We start from the raw sequence: 19,315 nt of genomic DNA, 5'->3' as shown, positions 1-19,315 counted from the left end.
ATTGATTGCTTTCCCACAGAAATGACAATAAGTATGAGTTTCTCATGTAACAAAGGTTTTTCATGTATAAAAAGACCTCATGTATAAAAATAGACATACTTCTAATCTTCTATTTAATTCCATGGTATTTCAACTGTCTTTTAGTCTCATCTGTAAATGAAAAGGCTTAAATAATACATATAATACAGTTATCACAGACATGTCGTATAATAAATGTTGATAATTATTGTATTATTATTGCTGTTTGTTTAACATTCCAAGTGAGTAAATATATAATATTTAGAGGCCACAAATCATTACTTTACAAATACTTTGTAAGGTACACTTTAAACCAGAATTTCTTTCTCTTATAGTAAAAGGGAAGAAACTAACAAATTGTTTTTTTTAAATTTTATTTTATTTACTTTGTAATAATATTACATTAAATATATATATATATATGAGGTCCCATTGAACCCTACCTCCCCCACCCCATCTCTCCCCCCCCCAGCAACACTCCCTCCCATCATCATGACACAGCCATTGCATTTGGCAAGTATATCTTTGGGCACCCCCGCACCCCATGGTCAACGGTTCACACCATAGCCCACACTCTCCCCCATTCCATCCAGTGGGCCCTGTGAGGATTTACAATGTCCGGTGATTGCCCCTGAAGCACCATCCAGGGCAGCTCCATGTCCCAAAGACGCCTCCACCTCTCATCTCTTCCTGCCTTTCTCCATACCCATCAGCCATCATGTCCACTTTTCTCAATCCAATGCCACCTTTTCTATGTGGACATTGGATTGGTTGTGTCCATTGCACCTCTATGTCAAGAGGAGGCTCAGATTCCACCTGGATGCTGGATGCAATCCTCCCACTTTCAGTTGTAATCACTCTAGGCTCCATGGTGTGGTGGCTGTCCCTCTTCAACTGCATCTCAGCTGAGTGTGGTGAGCCCAATAAGTCAGATTGTAGGTGCTGGAGTCTGTTGAGGCTCAGGACCTGGCCATCACATTGTCAGTCCAGAGATTCAAATCCCCTAAATATATCTTAAACCCCGACACTAACCGCACCTCCAGCACATTAGCATGAAAGTCTTATGAAGAGAGATCCCATCTGAGTCCAGATTCGTCACACATAAACACCAGTTCCAAAGAGGGGCCATCTGACCTGGTAGTTAACCCCACCGGCCATGACCATAACTCCCATGGGTCTCTTTAGCCCTCGAAGGAACCGATATCTGGGGGTTGTATCTGCTTTATCTGTCTCTCTGACTCTGCTCAGTTGTGCATAAGGGCAATCCTTCTGACAGCCTCCAGACTCTTTTTTAGAGACTCGTAGCCATATAAACTCATTTCTCCTTTCCATTTCCCCCTTACATTAGGTCAAACAGCATTTTAAAGTCATGTTATTTTATGTAGACAGGGATATTCCGCTGATCCGTGTTGAACCTTCCGTATAAGGTCATTTTCCAGTTGCGTCATCAGTTGGTAGTTGATAGTGGTCCCTCGGTGCCAGGGAGACTCATCCCCGGGTGTCATGTCCCACGCTGGGGGGAAGGCATTGCATTTACATGCTGAGTTTGGCTTCGAGATTGGCCACATTTGAGTAACATGAAGGCTGACAGGAGGAAATTCCCAGGCACAATGCAGCTCTAGGCCTTGTTCTTATTTTAGGTTTATCAGCTCCCAAGCATAGTCATTAGCATCAGGGGCTCACTGTTGAACCCTCACTCCCTCCCGGTCCCCGCCGCTGCACCTGGGAGACTGTCGCTGCTCCCCTAGGGACCACGACAGAGCACCACTGGCGAGGAACCCAGTACCCCCCAAACTAACAAATTGTTGTCCACATCCCAAATTTCTGGTCAAGTTTAAAACATTTAAAAGAAATAGAATTTTAGAAAATAGATTTTTGAAGAAACATAACTGATAATACAGAATGACAAGAAAAATTACCCATAAATTTTGTTATTGCTCTTTTACCTTGCTTCCTAGAACAATGTTTCCAAACCAGTATCACCCAGAAAATTAGTAGTCATGTAGATTAATGGGGCTTACCTATAGTAAGTCTGAGGTGGATCCCAAGAATCTATCTAACAAGTTTCCATGTAATCATGATGCTGCTAGTGTGTGTAACATCCTGGACTAGCACTGACTAGAACATAGGCCAGCAAACCTATAGCTAGTAGGACAAATTTGACCTACTACCTGTTTTTATAAAATAAAGTTTTATGGGAATAAAGCCATGCTCACTCATTTACACATTGTCTATGGCTGCTTTTGTGCTACAACAGTAGGCCTGAGTAGTTGTGACAGAGATCATATAGCCTAAAAAAGCCTTACATTTATGCTAGCTGGTCCTTTACTTAAAAAGTATGTTGAAACCAGCAAGATGGCAGTGGAGTAAGGTGCTTCCAGAGTCAGGTCTTGCTAAAGGGTAGTTAGTAAACACCCAGAGTGTTTTGGAGCTAGCTGAAGCACATGTTTCGGGGTTCCAGGAGACCAGAAAATCATCCTGCCACATTCTTGAAGGAATAGAAGGAGGAGACTGCCCATCTACAGAGAGGATTCTTAAGTAGAGCAATCCACACCATGGAGGTGGGTGCCCATCCTCCACTGAGGGCACAAGCCACCTCGGGAGCTGTTCTGCACCTGGAATTGAAAGCTCCACCTTCCAAAAACACTGGAGGAAGAGAGTTGTGCACCAACTTCAGCTACTGATGAGTAAATTCAGCAGGCTAAAGAATAATCCTGAGAATAGCTAAAGTTTGAGCCTGTCCAAGTCAGAAAGAGGCTGAGAGCTGCCATCTTAACTCTGCACCTGGCACGAGGGGAAGCAGGGCAGACTGAAAACCACAGTGCTGGTAGGGACCAGCTTCTTTCCATCCAGATCAGGTTGCAGGTCTAGCCTAAGCCCCAGCCCCACTTCTGGGAGGGAGAAAGCTGGCAGGACCTGCACCAGGTTCTCTGGGAAATTACTGGCCAAGCCATGGAGGCCAGTGATCATTCTACTTTGGCAGTGCAAGCGGCCCCAGGAGCTACTCTGTGGCTGGAATTGGAAGCTCCATTTCCCAAAAACAGGGGAGGAGGAGATGGTTGGCCAATGATTTTGGCTACTGCTTAGTAGACTCAGCTGGCTAAGGAACAGCTAGGGTGTAAATGTGTTCAAGTTGAAAGAGGCCGGTAGCTGTCATTTTCGACTCCGCCCCTAGCATGAGGGGAAGCCAGGACTGAAAATCACAGTAATAGTAGGAACAGGTTTCTTTTGCCCAGATTGGCCCGCAGCCCTAGCCTAGGCTTTAGTCCAACCTCTGGCAGGGCTGGTGGGCCCTGTACCAGCCTATCAGGCAACTGCAGGTATCTTTGGCTGGCACACACTGAATAATCAGAAGTCTACCAGGGCAACTGCAGTCATCTTGGACTCACATTGCATAGATTGCTGACCACACCTGCAGCTTCATGCCTGCCACAGGCTGGGGAGAAAGGGGCATGAAGCTTCATCAGACTCTCTGGGAAATTTCAGTCTATACCTGCACGACTTGGATTATTCCACACAGCTGTGACTCTCTCCTACCCCTGGCAAAGGAGAAAGTTGGGAGGAGCTTCGTCAGTCCCAGGGGCAATGAGGGCAGCTTGAACATACACAGCTGATAGCACCAACTATATCCTTAGTCCCACTTTACCATCAGTAAGGGAGAAAGGGCAGGAAGGTCTAAACTTAAGAGAAAAACTGCACCCAGAATAAATACTCTAGTAGGCCAGATGCCAAGATGCCAACAAAAAATTACAATCCACACTAAGAAACAGGATGATATGTCCCAGTTAAAGGACCAGGATAAGCCTCCAGATGAAATAAAGGAGATGAGACAACTAATCATAGATGTTCAAACAAATCTCCTTAATAAATTCAATGAGATGGCTAAAGAGATGAAGGATATTAAGAAGACATTGGATGAGCAAAAAGAACTGGAAAGCATACACAGAAAAATAGCAGATCTAATTGGATTGAAAGGCACAATAAATGAAATTTAAAAACACTGGAATCATATAAGCAGATTTGAGGAGGTAGAAGAAAGGATTGGTGAGCTTAAAGAAATGGCCTCTGAAAATGAACATTCAAAAGAATTGAAAAAATTGAACAAGGTCTCAGGGTACTTGAAGACAGTAAAATACATGCTAACATACATGTCATGGGTTTCCCAGAAGGAGAAGAGTAGGGAAAAGGGGCAGAAGGAATATTTGAGAAATAGTGGTAGAAAATTTCCCAACCCTATTGAAGGATATAGATATCCATGTCCAAGAAGCACAACGAACTCCCTTCTGAGAAAATCTGAACAGACCAACACTGAGACACATACTAATCAGAATATGAAATGCCAAAGACAAAGAAAGAATTCTGAGAATAGCAAGAGAAAGGCAATGCATAACATATAAGGGATATCCAATAAGATTAAGCACTGATTTCTCACCAGAAACTATGGAGGCAAAGAGATAGTGGCATGATATATTTAAGATACTACAAGAGAAAAAATTCAGGCCGAGAATCTTATATCCAGCAAGATTGTCTTTCAAAAACGAGGGTGAGATTAGAATATTCACAGAAAAACAGAAACTGAGAGAATTTCTAAACAAGAGACCAGATTTTCAGTAAATGCTAAAGGGTGTGCTAGAGCCTGAAAAGAAAAGACAGGAGAGAAAGTCCTGGAAAAGAGACTAGAAATGAAGATTATATCAATCAAAGTAACCAAAAGTATCAAAAGAGTGGGGAAAATAACATAAAATAGATAAAACTCAAATAGAAATAAACTTAACCAACGATGTAAAGCACTTGTATTTAGAAAACTGCAACTCTATGTTAAAAGAAATTTTAAAAAGGCCTAAATAACTCTTGAAGCCAAACTCAGAATGTAAATGCATTACCTACCCCCCAGCATGGGACATGACTCCCAGGGATGAGCCTCCCTGGTGCCAAGGGATTACTACCATCACCAGCTGGTGATGCAATTAGAAAAAGACCTTGATAAAAGGGGGAAATGGTAAAGACAAATGAGTTTATATGACTAAGAGACTTCAAAATGAGCCAGAAGGTCATCAGAGGATCTCACTTACAAATGTTTCAGGATTCCAGAGCCAGTCCAAATAGATACAACCCCAGATACTGGTGCTCCTGAGGGCTACAGAGACACACAGGTTCTGTGGTCATGACAGATGGCTCTGAAGTGGGCCCTACTTTGGAATTTGTGCTCCTAATTGTGATGAAGTGGGACTCAGATGTGACCTCTCTACACATGCCTCTTCTGTCACTTTTATTGAAACTGTGATTGGCACTGGGGATTGTGTATGCTCAGGACACCTGATTCTCTGGACTGTCCATGTGCTAGCTGGGCTCTGAGCCTCAGCAGAGTTGCAACATCTACTCTTTGGGTTGTTGGACTTACCAAGATCAGCTAATGGGGAGGTGAGAATGGTCAACTACCAGGTCAGGGAACCGAGAGTGCCTACAACTGCAAGCAGGAGAATAATATCTGTTAATCATGTGGGATCTAAATCCCCTCTCGATCTAGAGGTGGAGTGGACATCGCCATCCCAGGGTCCACAGGATGGGAGAATAAAATATGGATTGGAGTGGACTTGCTGGTATTCTTCTACAGAACTGTTGTGACTCTAGCAATGGAAGAAACTCTATCATTGATGTGGAGACAATGGCCAGGGCAGGGAAAGGGAGGATGAGGTGTGATATGGGGCATTGTTCGGGACTTGGAGTTGTCCTGAATGATATTGCAGGGACAGATGCAGGACACTGCATATCCTGCCATAACCCACTGGATGGACTGGGGGAGAGTGTGAAATACAATGTAAACTACAATCCATGCAGTGTGTCAGTGCTGCAGGGTGTAGTCACCAAATGCAATGAATATGCCTTACTGATGAAAGGGGATGTGATGTGGGAGGAGTGGTTGTGTGTGAGGTATATGGGAACCTCTTATGTTTTTTAGTGTAACATTTTGTGTGATTTATTTATCTTTTTTAAAAAAGACAATTAAAAAATAAAAATTAAATTTTAAAAAAGGGGAAAAAAAAGCCTAAATAACTGGAAGAACAGTCCATGGTCATGGATTGGAAGACTAAATATCATAAAGTCACTTCTACTCAAAATGATATACAGATTCAAGGCAATCCTGATAAAAATTCCATGAGCACTTAAAAAAAATTGAAAACATGATTATCAAATTTATTTGCAAGGGTAAGGGGCCCTGAATAGCCAGAAACATCTTAAAAAGGAAAAGTGTACTCTCATCTCCAGACTTTAAATCATATTACTTAGCTATAGTGGTAAAAACAGCATGGTACTGGCATAAAGGTAGACACTTAGACCAATGGAACCAAACTGATGGTTCAGAAACAGACCCACACATGTATGATCAAGTGATTTTTGACTAACCTGTCAAACCCACATAGCTCAGGCAGAACAGTCCATTCAACAAATGGTGCTGAAAGAACTGGATATCCATAGCCAAAAGAAGGTAAGAGGACCCCTATGTCACACCTTATCCAAAAACTAACTCAAAATGGATCAAAAACATAAATAGAAAAGCAAGAACCATAAAGCTTCTAGAAGAAATTGTAGGAAAATATTTTGAAGCCCTGGTCATAGGTGGTGGATTCTTAAAGGAGATAACAGGAGGACTGAGATGGACTACTGATGTTTAATGTATGTAGAAGTTTTAATTAGCTTTAATGTAATAATGTGGAAATGTATAGAATGGATGGTAACAGTGAGCAACAGCTAGTTTATAAATTGGGGATGTGGCTGAAAATGGTAGTCTAGGGATGTAAATGCCAACTGACAGAATGCTAGAGAATAATCTAGGAACTGAATAGCACAATAAACCAAGAGGTGGATGAGAATTGTGGCTGATGGTACAGATGCAAGAGTGTCCTTTGTGAGCTAAAGCAAATGTACAGATGCAAGAGTGTCCTTTGTGAGCTAAAGCAAATGTACATCACTACTACAGGGTGGTGGGAATGTGGAGAAGCATGGGAAAAATATAGCTGGTGTGACCTATGGACTGTGGTTAGCCGTAATAATGTAATATTGTTGCATCTATGCAAAAGATGTACTGTGTTGATAATGAGGCAGTAAGGAGAATGTGTGCCAAATGTACACTATGGACATGAACAATCAGATGGTATTATTTTATCTGTAGCAAACATTCCACCACAGTGTGTTGATAGATGGATGTTGTTTGGGAATTCTGCACATGTGCATGATTGTTTTATAAGTTTACAACCTCTGTCACAAAAAACATTTTTAAAAAATATTAATAGGATGTGTTGGGGGGAAAATACACCAAATGTAAGACAAGGGGTATAACTAGTAGTAAGAATTTGACGATATTCTTTCATAATCTGTAACAAATGTCTCACGACAATGCAAGGTGTTGGTGAAGGGTTGGTATATGGGACCCCTGTATAATGTTATGCATGTTTGCTTGGTAAGTCCACAACTTTTCTATATACTTATTGTTTATGTATGTTCATATATAAACGATATAAAGAAAATAATAATAGGGTGGGTTGGGGGAAAATATTTTGGTTAGTAGTAATATTTTGACAATGCTTTTAATCCTTAGTTTAAAATGTTTAACAATAATGCAAGGTATTGGTGGTAGGGTGAGTTATAAGAGTCCTGTACGATGCTATGTGTGTTTGTTTTGTAAGGTCACAACTATTACTATACACTTATTGTTTATGTATGTTTATGTGTGAGTGATATACTTCAATAAATAAAAAAATGTATGCTGATCTCTACCTTAAAATGCCACTCATCTCCCTACTATCCACTTGGGATCTATGAAATTTACTCATATCAAACATGAACGCACGTAATTGAGACTCTTAGGGATCTTCAACATTCATAAAATATTCACCATCTTCATATATGTCTCTTTGACTAACAGCAAGCAATAGTTGTTGACTTTCTCATTGCAATGATATATTTCTGTTGAATGTCTGATATGTTTCACAATTAAAAGTCACAAAGTTACTCTCCTGTCTATAATGAAAAAAATCTTAAAACCTGCGGCTCAGGGAAATGGTACATATAAAATCTATATAGTGCAGCAGAAAATATACTGAAGGATTTAAATCTGTATGAATAAAATATCTTATTTCTTTGCAAAAACATAGGCAATACAATAAATGAGCAATTATTCCTGTTAATGATTAGGGAGTAGAAGGACAAATTAGTCAGTTTCCCAAATTTATTCAATAATCTTCTGTATCATATTTTATCTTCTGCTTTCCCAGTTTCTGGATCATTGATTAGGTTTACAAACAATGGCACCCTGAGAAAGAAACAGCAGTAATAGCTTACATGAAGCTTACATAGAGTGGTAGTTGCAGGCCTCCCACCTCTCAGATGTGTTTTGTTATATATACTCAATTCACCCGAGTCTCTACCACTAATTCTTGTTTTATATCAGGCTTGAACCCAACATTTATATTAGCTTCTGGACACCTAAAAGCATTTGATTTGGGGATTCCTGGCATAGATAATATTCAAAATGGGAAATTAGTTCATATATTCAGATCACTGTTAAAAGCTATTATGTGTGTATGTTTGTATGTGTACATAAGTGAAACTATAGTTGCTCTAATAAGAAATCAAGGCCTCGGAAATTATCTAAATGGGGTAATTTAATATTATGAAAGGCAATATAATTTAGTCATCTCCACTGAAAATATGAGACTAAGAGACATTACAATCTTATTAGAAAGATGCCTTTATTTATTTATTTATTTGTTTGTTTGTGTGTTTATATGGATGTCTTTAGAGTTTAAGGTTTCTTTTTCTTCTTCTGGTAAATGAAACTCTTGTTTATTATGCTATATGTATTGTTTTCCAACAAATTATTACATATTTGGTTTTTTTTAGGAACCATTTGTCTTTGAATGAGAAACTTCCAAACCAGTGTCTTATATCTCTTGGTTAAAGAATATCGTTAGAACATGAAATAGCTAATAGATTAACAGAAGGAAAGTTTGTGAGCTAATACCTGTTGTACTATTGTTGTTAACTCCAAGCAGAGCTGTATGACATTATTCCTTGTAACTGAATAGTCTGTCACAGCAGCAAATGGTGATCTATAAAGAAAAAAAGGAAAATTGTGATTAATAGGAACAGTTCTTTGAAAAGTCCCAAAATACAATAACCTAAAATAAGATTTTTAATAATATGAAATGAATTGTTCTGAAGGTTACATATTAATAAACAATATTTGGGAACTTATATTAAAAATGAGAGAAATGCTTGGAAGAGAATTAAATTCAAGAAACTGGATTACTTTCCATCAAATTTATCTTTTAGTTCTTTATATTTAGTCATTCTTCAGTATTTCTTACAAAGGCTCTTTACTACATCTAAAACAAAACAAATCAAAAAGTATATTTTAGGCAAAGATAACATTCAGCTTAAGTTTACCTTCAAAAGAACTAAGGGTTTGACTACAGTATCTTCTTTTTATTTATTTATTTATTTTTCTTCTTTATTTTCTTTTAAATATTACATTCAAAAAATATGAGGTCCCCATATACCCCCCACCCCCTCACCCCACTCCTCCCACATCAAAATCTTCTTCCATCATCGTGGCACATTCATTGCACCTGGTGAATATCTTGGAGCACTGCTGCACCACACGGATAATGGTTTACATTTTAATTTACACTCTCCCCCAGTCCACCCAGTGGGCCATGGCAGGACACACAATGTCCAGCATCTGTCCCTGCAGCACCACCTAGGACAACTTCAAATCCTGAAAATGTCCCCATATCATATCTCTTCTTCCCTCTCCCTACCATCAGCAGCTACCGCGGCCACTTTCTCCACATCAATACAACAATTTCTTCCATTACCAATCACAATAGTTCCACAGCAGAACACCAGTAAGTCCACTCTAATCCATACTCTATTCCTCCATCCTGTGGACCCTGGGATGGTTATGTCCAGTCCCCCTCTACATCAAGAAGGGGCTTAGATGCCACATGGATGATGGATGCAATTCTCCTGCGTACAGTTGTAGGCACTCTTGGCTCCCTGGTGTGGTGGTTGACCTTCTTCACCTCCCTGTTAGCTGGCCAGGGTAAGTCCAATAAGCCCCCAGATGGTAGGAGTTGCAAGTCTGCTGAGGCTCAGGGCCTGGCTCTCACATGGACAGTCCAGAGATTCAGGTCTCCTGAGTATACACCAACCCCAGTGTCAACCACAGGTCCAGTAAAAGTAACAGGAGAGGCATGTGTAGAAAGGTCATATCTGAGTTCAATTCCATCACACCCGGGAACACAAACTCCAAAGTTGAGCCAACTGACATGGCACTGAACTCCAGAGCCATCTGCCATAACCATAGAATCTGTGGGTCTCTGTAGCCCTCAGGAGAACCAGTTCCTGGGTTTCTATCTACTTTGGCTGTCTCTGGTACCCTGCTGAGGCATGCATAAGCGTTGCCCCTCTGATGAACTCAAGACTTTTTTTTGGAGACTCATAGCCATATAAACTCATTTGTCCTTTCATGAAATAGTCTTAAGTAAGAACTAGTAATAAGTAATAGGTAATAATTACTGAGAACTTACTGAGTGCCAGTTACTGTTCTAAATGCTTTATATGTACTAAATAATTTAATTTTCACAGTCTTTTTGAAAGAGGCAATATTATTCCCATTTTACAGATGAGAAACCTAAGATAGAGAAAAGTTAAATGATGTATCCAAGGTCCCACATCTAGTAAGTGGTGGAGATGGTATTCAAACTTAGTTAAATCTGACTCTAGAGTCCATCATCCCTCTCACTGCCCTCCTCCTCCCGCCAACATACACATAGTTAAACACTAATGTACTGCCTCTGAACTTGCCTAGTTTTCATCTGGTACTGAACTTATTATAGATACCACTTCACATCTCTTTTGGAACAATTTTGTGTATAAATAATAAATATGGACTGCTCTAAGGTCTATATTTTCAAGATTGGTATAGATAGAGGCGACAGACTTTAAGTATTTTGCCACCAAATGAATTGACGATGTCTTTCCAAGACTCCTTATCCTCTCTCCTGTCTGGGTGTCAGATATCATCTATCTATGAACTCCAGTCAGGTTTTTGTGGGGCCAAAATTTATATGATATGGGAGGCCAGTTTAAGGAAAAGAAAACAAAATTGCAAGAGGAAAAGAAAGTATGAAGGTAAAACTTTAGTCAATTACTGAAACATTGGTGATTTAGATCCCTCTCTATTGAATCTCTTTTGTTCATTTACCAGAAATGCTAATATAGAACTGCTTCCTAGTTATAAAGTTAATTTGCAGCCCTTCTAGAAAACTCTACAATGCAAGCACCTTCCAATCTCACAGGACTCAATACAAGATAGAGGTTCTTTGTCAGTTATATTATTTTAAAATTAATGTGGCAACATACATATAACTTAAAATTTGCCATTTAACCATAATGAAGCGTACAGCTCAGTGGCAGTGATTACATTTCCAATGTTGTGCTGCCATCACCACCAACCATTATCAAAACTTTTTCATCACCCCAAACAAAAACCCTGTCCTAAGAGACAGATGTGGCTCAAGCAGTTGGGCGCCAGCCTACCACATGGGAGGTCCCAGGTTCGGTTCCTGGCACCTCCTAAAGAAAACAAACAAGACAGTGAGCTGGTGTGGTGAGCTGATGCAACAAAAAGACACACGAAGAAAGACCCAAGTAGGGAACAGAGGTGGCTCAAGCCAATGGGTGCCTCCCCCATACACGGGAGGTCCTGGGTTCAGTTCCCAGTGCCTGCTAAAAAGATGAGCACACAATGAATGGACACAGAGAGCAGGCAACGAGCATAAACAACAAGGGGGGGGGGGACAAATACATAAATAATAAATCTTAAAAAAGTAAAAAATAAAACCCTGTCCCCATTAAGCAATAACGTCCCATCCATTTTCCCCACCCAGCCCCAGGTAATATCTAATCTACTTTCTCTATGAATTTGCTTATCCTAGATATTTCATATAAGTGGAATCATACAATATTTGTTCTTTTGTGTCTGGCTTATTTCACTTAGCATATCTGATTAACTATTCTAATTCCCTTGCTTTTCAGTATATATTTTCAGATCTTATCATCTATAGCTATAAAAATTCTGCTGGAATTTTGATCTGAACTGCATTAAACCTACAGAGAACTGAGAACCTACAGAGTTCTCCTACTTGAGAACTGACTTCTTTACTAAGCTGAGTCTTCCAATCCATGAGTTCAGTATAGCTTTCCATTTATTTAGGTCTTCCTTTATTTTACATTAGCCTTTTATTCTTCTCATATACAGAAAACATTTTGCCGTATTTTAAAATATTTTTTTCAGAATTTATAGGTTTATAGGTTTCAGAATTTATAAAATTTATAGGTTTTTTATTATTTTTGGAGCAATTGTAAACTGTCCTCTTTTAATTTTGGTTTCCAATTGTTCATTGCTAGTTTATACGGCTATGGTTGTTTTGTTTTTTGTTTTGTTTTTCTTTGCTTTTTGCTTGTGTGGGCTTTGTAATCTACACCCTTGCTAAACCAATTTACTAGTTCTAGCAGATATTCTGGGTAGATTTCTTGAGTTTTTCTATATATACTCATATGTTATCTGCAAATAGAGTAGGTTTTATTTCTTCTTATCTAATCTGTATGCCTTTTATTTCCTTTTCTTGCCTATTGCATGGGGTATGGCTTCTAGTACATTATTAAATAGGAGGAGTAAAAGTGGACAGCTTTGCCTTTTTCCTGATCTTAGAGGAATGCAGTCAGTCTCTCACAATGAAGTGTAAGGCTAGCAATAGGCTTTTTATATATGTTCTTTTCTAAAAAAAATATTTTAAGGATGTTTTAGATTACATAAATGTTGCATCAAAAATATAGGGGATTTCCATATACCCCAACCCCACTTTCCCACATTAACATCTTTCATTACAATTGATGAACACATATTGAAGTATTGCTACTAACCACGGGCTATAGTTTACATTATAGTTTACACTGTGCCCTGTACAATTATATAGGTTTTGATAAAATGTATAATGGCCTGTATCTGTCATTGCAATGTTATGCAGGGCAATTCCAATGTCCAAAAAATGCCCCATGTTACACCTATTCTTACCTCCCTCTCCCCTCAGAACCTCTGGTGACCAATGCCTTTATATCAATGATACAAGTTCTTCCATTGATGGAATAACTGTAAGTCTACTTTAGTCCACAGTTGCTTTCCCCCCTTATGTTTATTCCTCTATCTTGAGGATTTGGGGATAGTGATGCCCATCCTGCCTCTGACTGAGAGGGGGCTTAGATCCCATGGGGCAGACAGATGGAACTGTATTGCTCTAATGTAGCCTCTCTCTAAACCAAACTCAGCATATAGATTCACTACCTTCCCCTCAGCATGGGACACAAATCCTGGGTATGAGCTTCCCTTGCACTGAGGGATTATTAGCAAGCACCAACTACCAAGGAATCTGGAAAAAGACCTTGACAAAAGGGAGAAATATTAAATATAAATGGATTTTTATGGCTAAGAGATGTCAAATGAGTTGGGAAGTCATTCCAGATGTTACACTTATGCATATCTCAGCAGGATCTCATTGTTTGCCACAGTAAACAGTGACTCCAACAGTAGGACCCCTGAGGGCTCTAGAGACATCTAGACACTATAGGCAGGGCAAACAATCTCAGGAATTTGGTACCCTGTCAATGGGTCTTACTTTGGTATATATGTTCCCCGATGTAACAGTGTTGACTTATTTATAATTTCCCTACACATGGTTTTTCTGTCTCATTTATTTGAACCTATAATTTGCACCAGTTAAAAATATGTCCCAGATTCTTAACTCTTTGGTCTGTTCATGTATTAGTTAGCCAAAGGGGTGCTGATGCAAAATACCAGAAATCTGTTGGCTTTTATAAAGGGTATTTATTTGGGGTAGATGCTTAACAGTTTAAGGCCACGAAGCATAAATTACTTTCCTCACCAAAGTCTATTGCCATGTGTTGGGACAAGATGGCTGTTGATGTCTCCCAAGAGTTGAGACTTCTTGGGTTCCTCTCTTCCTGGGGCTTGTTTCTCTCTGGGCTCTGCTGCTTTGGTCTCTCCACAAGGTCAGCTGTAGACTATCAGGCAAATAACTCTGTTTCTCTCCCCGGGGCTTCTGCTGTGTCTAAGGAGCTGTCTTTATTCCTCTGTGTTCCTCTATGTGTTCACTTCCTAGCTCAAAACTCGAACTTTTTCTTCTGTCATGTTGTTTTCTATGTGAGTCCTCACCCACCAAGGAGGTAGGGACACAATGTCCTACTGATGTAGCCCAATCAAAGCCTTAGTCATTATTCAATCAAGTAAAAGTAAAACCTCTGAATCCAATCCAATCTAATATGCCCAGAGGGACAGACCAGTTCACAAATATAACCCAATATCTATTTTTGGAATTCATAAACTATATCAAACTTCTATAGTTCATATACCAGCTGAGCCCTGAATCTCAGCAGAGTTGCAACACCTACTCTCCAGTTCATCGGACTCACCCATGACACTAACAAAAGGACGATGATGGACAATACCTATCCCAGGAAGTGGAGAGTGTCTACAACTACATATATATTCTTATCACATTTGAGGCAATTCCACTCTATTCCTACCTAGCTGAATATTTTCATCATGAATGGGTGTAGGATTCTCTCAAATGCTTTTCTTACATAAATTGATATTGTAGGATTCTTATTCTTTAGCTGGTTTTAGTATTGGTTTATGTTGATATAATTTCAAATGGTGAAGCAGCATTTCACATGTGGAATAAAAATTCAACTTGGTCATGGTGTATAATTCTATCTATACAGGGTTGGGTATGGTTGGTTTGCTAATATTTGGCTGAGGATTTTATTGCCTAAGTTCATGAGAGATTATTGGACTGTAGTTTTGTTGTTGTTTTTGTACTGTCTTTGATACATTTTAATATCAGGATGATTGCCTGATAAAATGAGATGGGAAGTGAATAAACAAACGCAGGCACAGATACATACACTTTAACAAAACCAGACCAGGGCATGCCTGGATCAAGATAGCAGAGTGAGAAGCTTGAGGGCTCAGTTCCACCACAGAAGTTTTGAACAACCAGCAAGAAGTGGAAGAAACATCTTTCTCAAAGCTCCAGAAAATGGTTAAGGGATTGTAGTTTCAGCTGAATAATAGTGAGTAATGAATCAAGAAAAAGGTATCTTAAAAGCAGTAGGAAAATCTCATGGTGCCCTGGCTGGTCTCTCCCATAGCACTTCATCAACACTGAGCAGGCCCACATTTCTAGTTCCCTGTCTTGCTTTCAGTGAGTGCAGAGCAGCCCTGGAGCACATATTAGGAACATGTGTGTCTGGGCTTCTTTCTGGTTGCATCCTGAGGGAATGAACCAGGACACTAGTCACAGATTCACTGTCCAAGAAGTTGCCCGGCATGTGGAAGGCAGCCCACAGAGATCTGCTACAGAACACTACAGGAAAGCAGTCACATTGTGATTCCTGGGGCAAGGGATGATGGGTTGTTGGACATACAAAGCAGTGCCAGGACCATGAGGAAACTGTTTCCTAGGGAAGAGTGGACATTTGTATCCATGTAAACTGGAGAATAACTAGAGCCATATATGCATGCCCAAGACAGGAAGCATGCAGAGAAAGGATCAGTGAGACCCTACACTTGGGCCTGCAGCTCTTCTCACACATCTCTTTATATGGATAAGCCCTGGAGGAGAGCACTTGCACAGGTCAATCTGCAAAGACTGAAAAAGGTGTTTTCTTTTTCTCATTTTTTTAAGCTCCTAGCATTCAAGGAAAGCTCTGTCATAACACTAACTAGGTATAAAATTAAGGAACAGACACCTCAGAGTCTAAATTCCAGCGATAATATATTAAAATACCAAAATGTTCAAGTTTCAACAAAAGATCACAAAACACACAAAGAAACAAGAAGCTATGGCCCAGGCAAAGGAGAAGATTAAAACATTAGAATCCATCAACAAGGACTAGACCTGGGACATACCAGGCAGACTTTAAAATGCTTGTAATAATGCTTAAAGAGCTAAAGGACTACATGGCCAAAGAACTAAGGGGATTGAGAAATTGACAGATGGAAATTATGGAAAGGAATCAAACAGCTCAAGACCACAGTAACAGAAATTAAAAATTAACTAGAGAGGTACAACAGCAGATTAGATCTGGCATAAAAAAGAATGAGTGAACTTGAAGAGAAGACAACTGAAATCATCTAGTCTGAGAAGCAGAAAGAAGACTGAAGAAAAGTAAACAGAGCCTGTGGAACCTGTGGGGTACCATCAAACATACCAATATATACACTGTGGGAGTCCCAGAAGGAAAAGAAAGAGAGAAACTGGCAGAAAGAATATTCAAAGAAATAATGGCTGAAAAACTTCCCAAATTTAACAAAGGACATGAATATATACATCCAAGATGCTCAACACACTCCAGATAGGATAAACCAAAATAGACCCACATTGCAACTTATAATCAAACTGTCAAATGCCAAAGATAGAGACTGAATTCTGAAATCTGCAAGAGAACCAATGTGTCACATACAAGGGAGCTTCAAAAAGATCAAATGCTGATTTCCTTCGTAAACCATGGAGGTAAAAGAAGGCAATGGGAAGATGTATTTAAAGTGCAAAAATGGCGGCAGACTTGGCCCAGTGGTTAGGGCATCCATCTACCACATGGGAGGTCCGTGGTTCAAACACCGGGCCTCCTTGTCCTGTGTGGAGCTGGCCCATGTGCAGTGCTGACGGGCGCAAGGAGTGCCGTGCCACATAGGGGTATCCCCTATGCAAGGAGTGCGCCCTGTAAGGAGAGCCACCCAGAGCAAAAGAAAGTGCAGCCTGCCCAGGAATGGTGCCGCACACATGGAGAGCTGACACAACAAGATGACGCAACAAAAAGAAACACAGATTCCCATGCCGCTGATAACAAGCGGACAAAGAAAAAGATGCAGCAAATAGACACAGAGAACAGACAACCGGGATCGGGGTGGGGGGAAGGGGAAATAAATAAATAAATAAATAAATAAATAAATAAATAAATAAATCTTTAAAAAAAAAATAAAGTGCTGAAAGCAAAATATTGCTGACCAAGAAATCTATATTAACAATACTGTCTTTCAAAAATGTGGGAGAGGTTAAGACATTCCCAATAAGGCTCAGGGAGTTTGTCACTACTAGATTGGCCTGCAATAAGAGATACTAAAGAGAGTTGTGTAGGTTAAAATGAAAGGACAATAGGCAATTGATCAAAGATGCATGAAGAAATAAAGATATCTGGTAAAGATAACAGGGTAAATACAATTGTCAGTATTATTGTATTTTTGCTTTGTATCAACTTTTTTACTTCCTATAGGATCTAAAAGGCCCATGCACAAAATGAGATGAGAAATCAGTGGTTTTGGATACGTAAGGTATATACATATGATTTATGACAACCACACAAGGGTAGAGGGACTGAGGGGTAGATAAACATAGTGTAATCTACTGAAGTTTAGTTGTATCAAAGTAAACAAGATTGTCATAAATGCAGGATGTTAAATTTAAGCCTCATGGTAACCACACCAAAAAAAATAAGAGAATATGTAAGTTCATAGTGACAGAAGTTGAGTACAGGTTGTCAGGTTCTGCAGACAGGGCAAATGGGGTGTAAATATATAATGGGTATAAGGTTTCTGTTTGGGAATATGGGAAAGTCTCAATAATGGAAAGGGTAAGAGTACCACAACATTGGGAAAGTGATTAATTCCCCTGAATGGTATATTTGAAAGTGGTAGAGATGAGATGGGAAAGTTTATGTTGTATATATGCTCCCACAATTTAAAAGAAAGAAGAAAGAGCAACTAAAGAGACAATGACAAATGTGATACATGTTCCTGGACAAGACCTAACATGGGAGGAGAAAAGACTCAAAAGGACATTATTGGGACGTATGAAAAAACTGTAATATAGACTGTGAGCTTTATATCAATGTTAACTTTCTTGAACTTGATAACTGTACTTAAAGTGGTTATATTAAGTGAGTATCCTTGTTCATAGGAAATGTATATGGCAGTATTAAGGAGCATGATGTATATAACCTACACTTAAGTATTCAGAAAATGGATTGTTAAGTAGAAAGATGAATAGATAGCTGGATAAAGGGATAGGTAGATTGGTAGATAGGAAGGGATGGAGAAAGGGAGGGAGGGGAAATGGCAAACGTGGCAAAATTAAAATTGGTGGATCTAGGTATCCGGCAGAATGATGGTATATTGAAGTTCTCTGTATGGGGTTTTTCTATTTTTTGTAACTAACCTGTAAGTTTGAAATTACTTGAAAATAAAGTTTTAAAAACGCATTGCTGTTAATTCTTGAAACTTTCATAGAATTCACCAATGAAATGACTTGGGCCAGCAGCTTTTTTTAATGCCTTAAAGCATTTCTAAGTACCATTCAATTTCTTTAATAGTTTAGGATTATTCAGATTACCTATTTTATTTTGGGTAAATTTTGGAAGTTTGTATTGGTTAAGGAATTGGTCCATTTCATCTAAGCTGTGAAAATTATGTATGAAGAGTTATTCGTAGAATTCCTGTATTATCCTTTTAATGTCTGCCAAGTCTGTAGTGAAATCTCCAGTTTCACTACTGATATTGGTAATTTATGAGCTCTTTCCTTTTATCTTTGCCAGTATTTCTAGAGTTTCATGACTTTTACTGACTTTTAAAAAAGCCAGCTTTTGGTTTGATTGATTTTCTCTATTGTGTCTTATTTTCAATTTCATTGATATCTGTTCTTTTCAATATTTGCTCCTTTCTGGTTGCTTTGGTCTTATTTTGCTCTTTTCTATTTAACTGCAGTAAGAGCTTAGGTAATTTATTTGAGATCTTCCTTCTTTTCTGATAAGCATTCAGGGCTATAATTTCCCTTTCAATACTGCTTTAACTATATGCCACAAATTATGATTTTATACTCATTTTCATTTGGCTCAATTTTTTCAAATTTCCCTTGAGACTTGCTTTTTGATCCATGGATAATTATGAAGTATGTTGTTTGATTCCCAAAGGTTTGGAGATTTTCTGGTATTCTTTTTGTTACAGATTTGTAGTTTGATTCCACTATGGTTAGAGAATACATTCCAATTTCAATTCTTTTAAATTTGTTGAAGTTAGTTTTATGGTGCCAGACATGATCTATCTTGGAGAAAGTGCCATAAGCCATTCAAAAGAATTTGTATTCTGCCCTTGTTGGAC

At 39.0% G+C, this 19,315-nt stretch overlaps 1 protein-coding gene across 8 annotated transcripts in view; it reads right to left on the bottom strand.

Annotated features, from left to right (window-relative positions):
• The window catches only part of CNKSR2 (connector enhancer of kinase suppressor of Ras 2), a 355,641-nt gene that overhangs the window by 246,201 nt on the left and 90,125 nt on the right, over positions 1 to 19,315 (bottom strand). For all 8 annotated transcript variants that reach the window (XM_058291604.2, XM_058291606.2, XM_058291607.2 and 5 more), the window contains exon 4: positions 9,041 to 9,128. In XM_058291604.2, coding sequence (XP_058147587.1) covers positions 9,041 to 9,128 — 88 coding nt within the window. The remainder of the gene's footprint in view (positions 1 to 9,040; positions 9,129 to 19,315) is intronic.

The sequence above is a fragment of the Dasypus novemcinctus genome, chromosome X (assembly GCF_030445035.2).
Source record: "Dasypus novemcinctus isolate mDasNov1 chromosome X, mDasNov1.1.hap2, whole genome shotgun sequence".
In the NCBI taxonomy this organism is placed as follows: Eukaryota; Metazoa; Chordata; class Mammalia; order Cingulata; family Dasypodidae; genus Dasypus; species Dasypus novemcinctus.
This window is presented reverse-complemented; position numbering and strand designations above follow the sequence as displayed.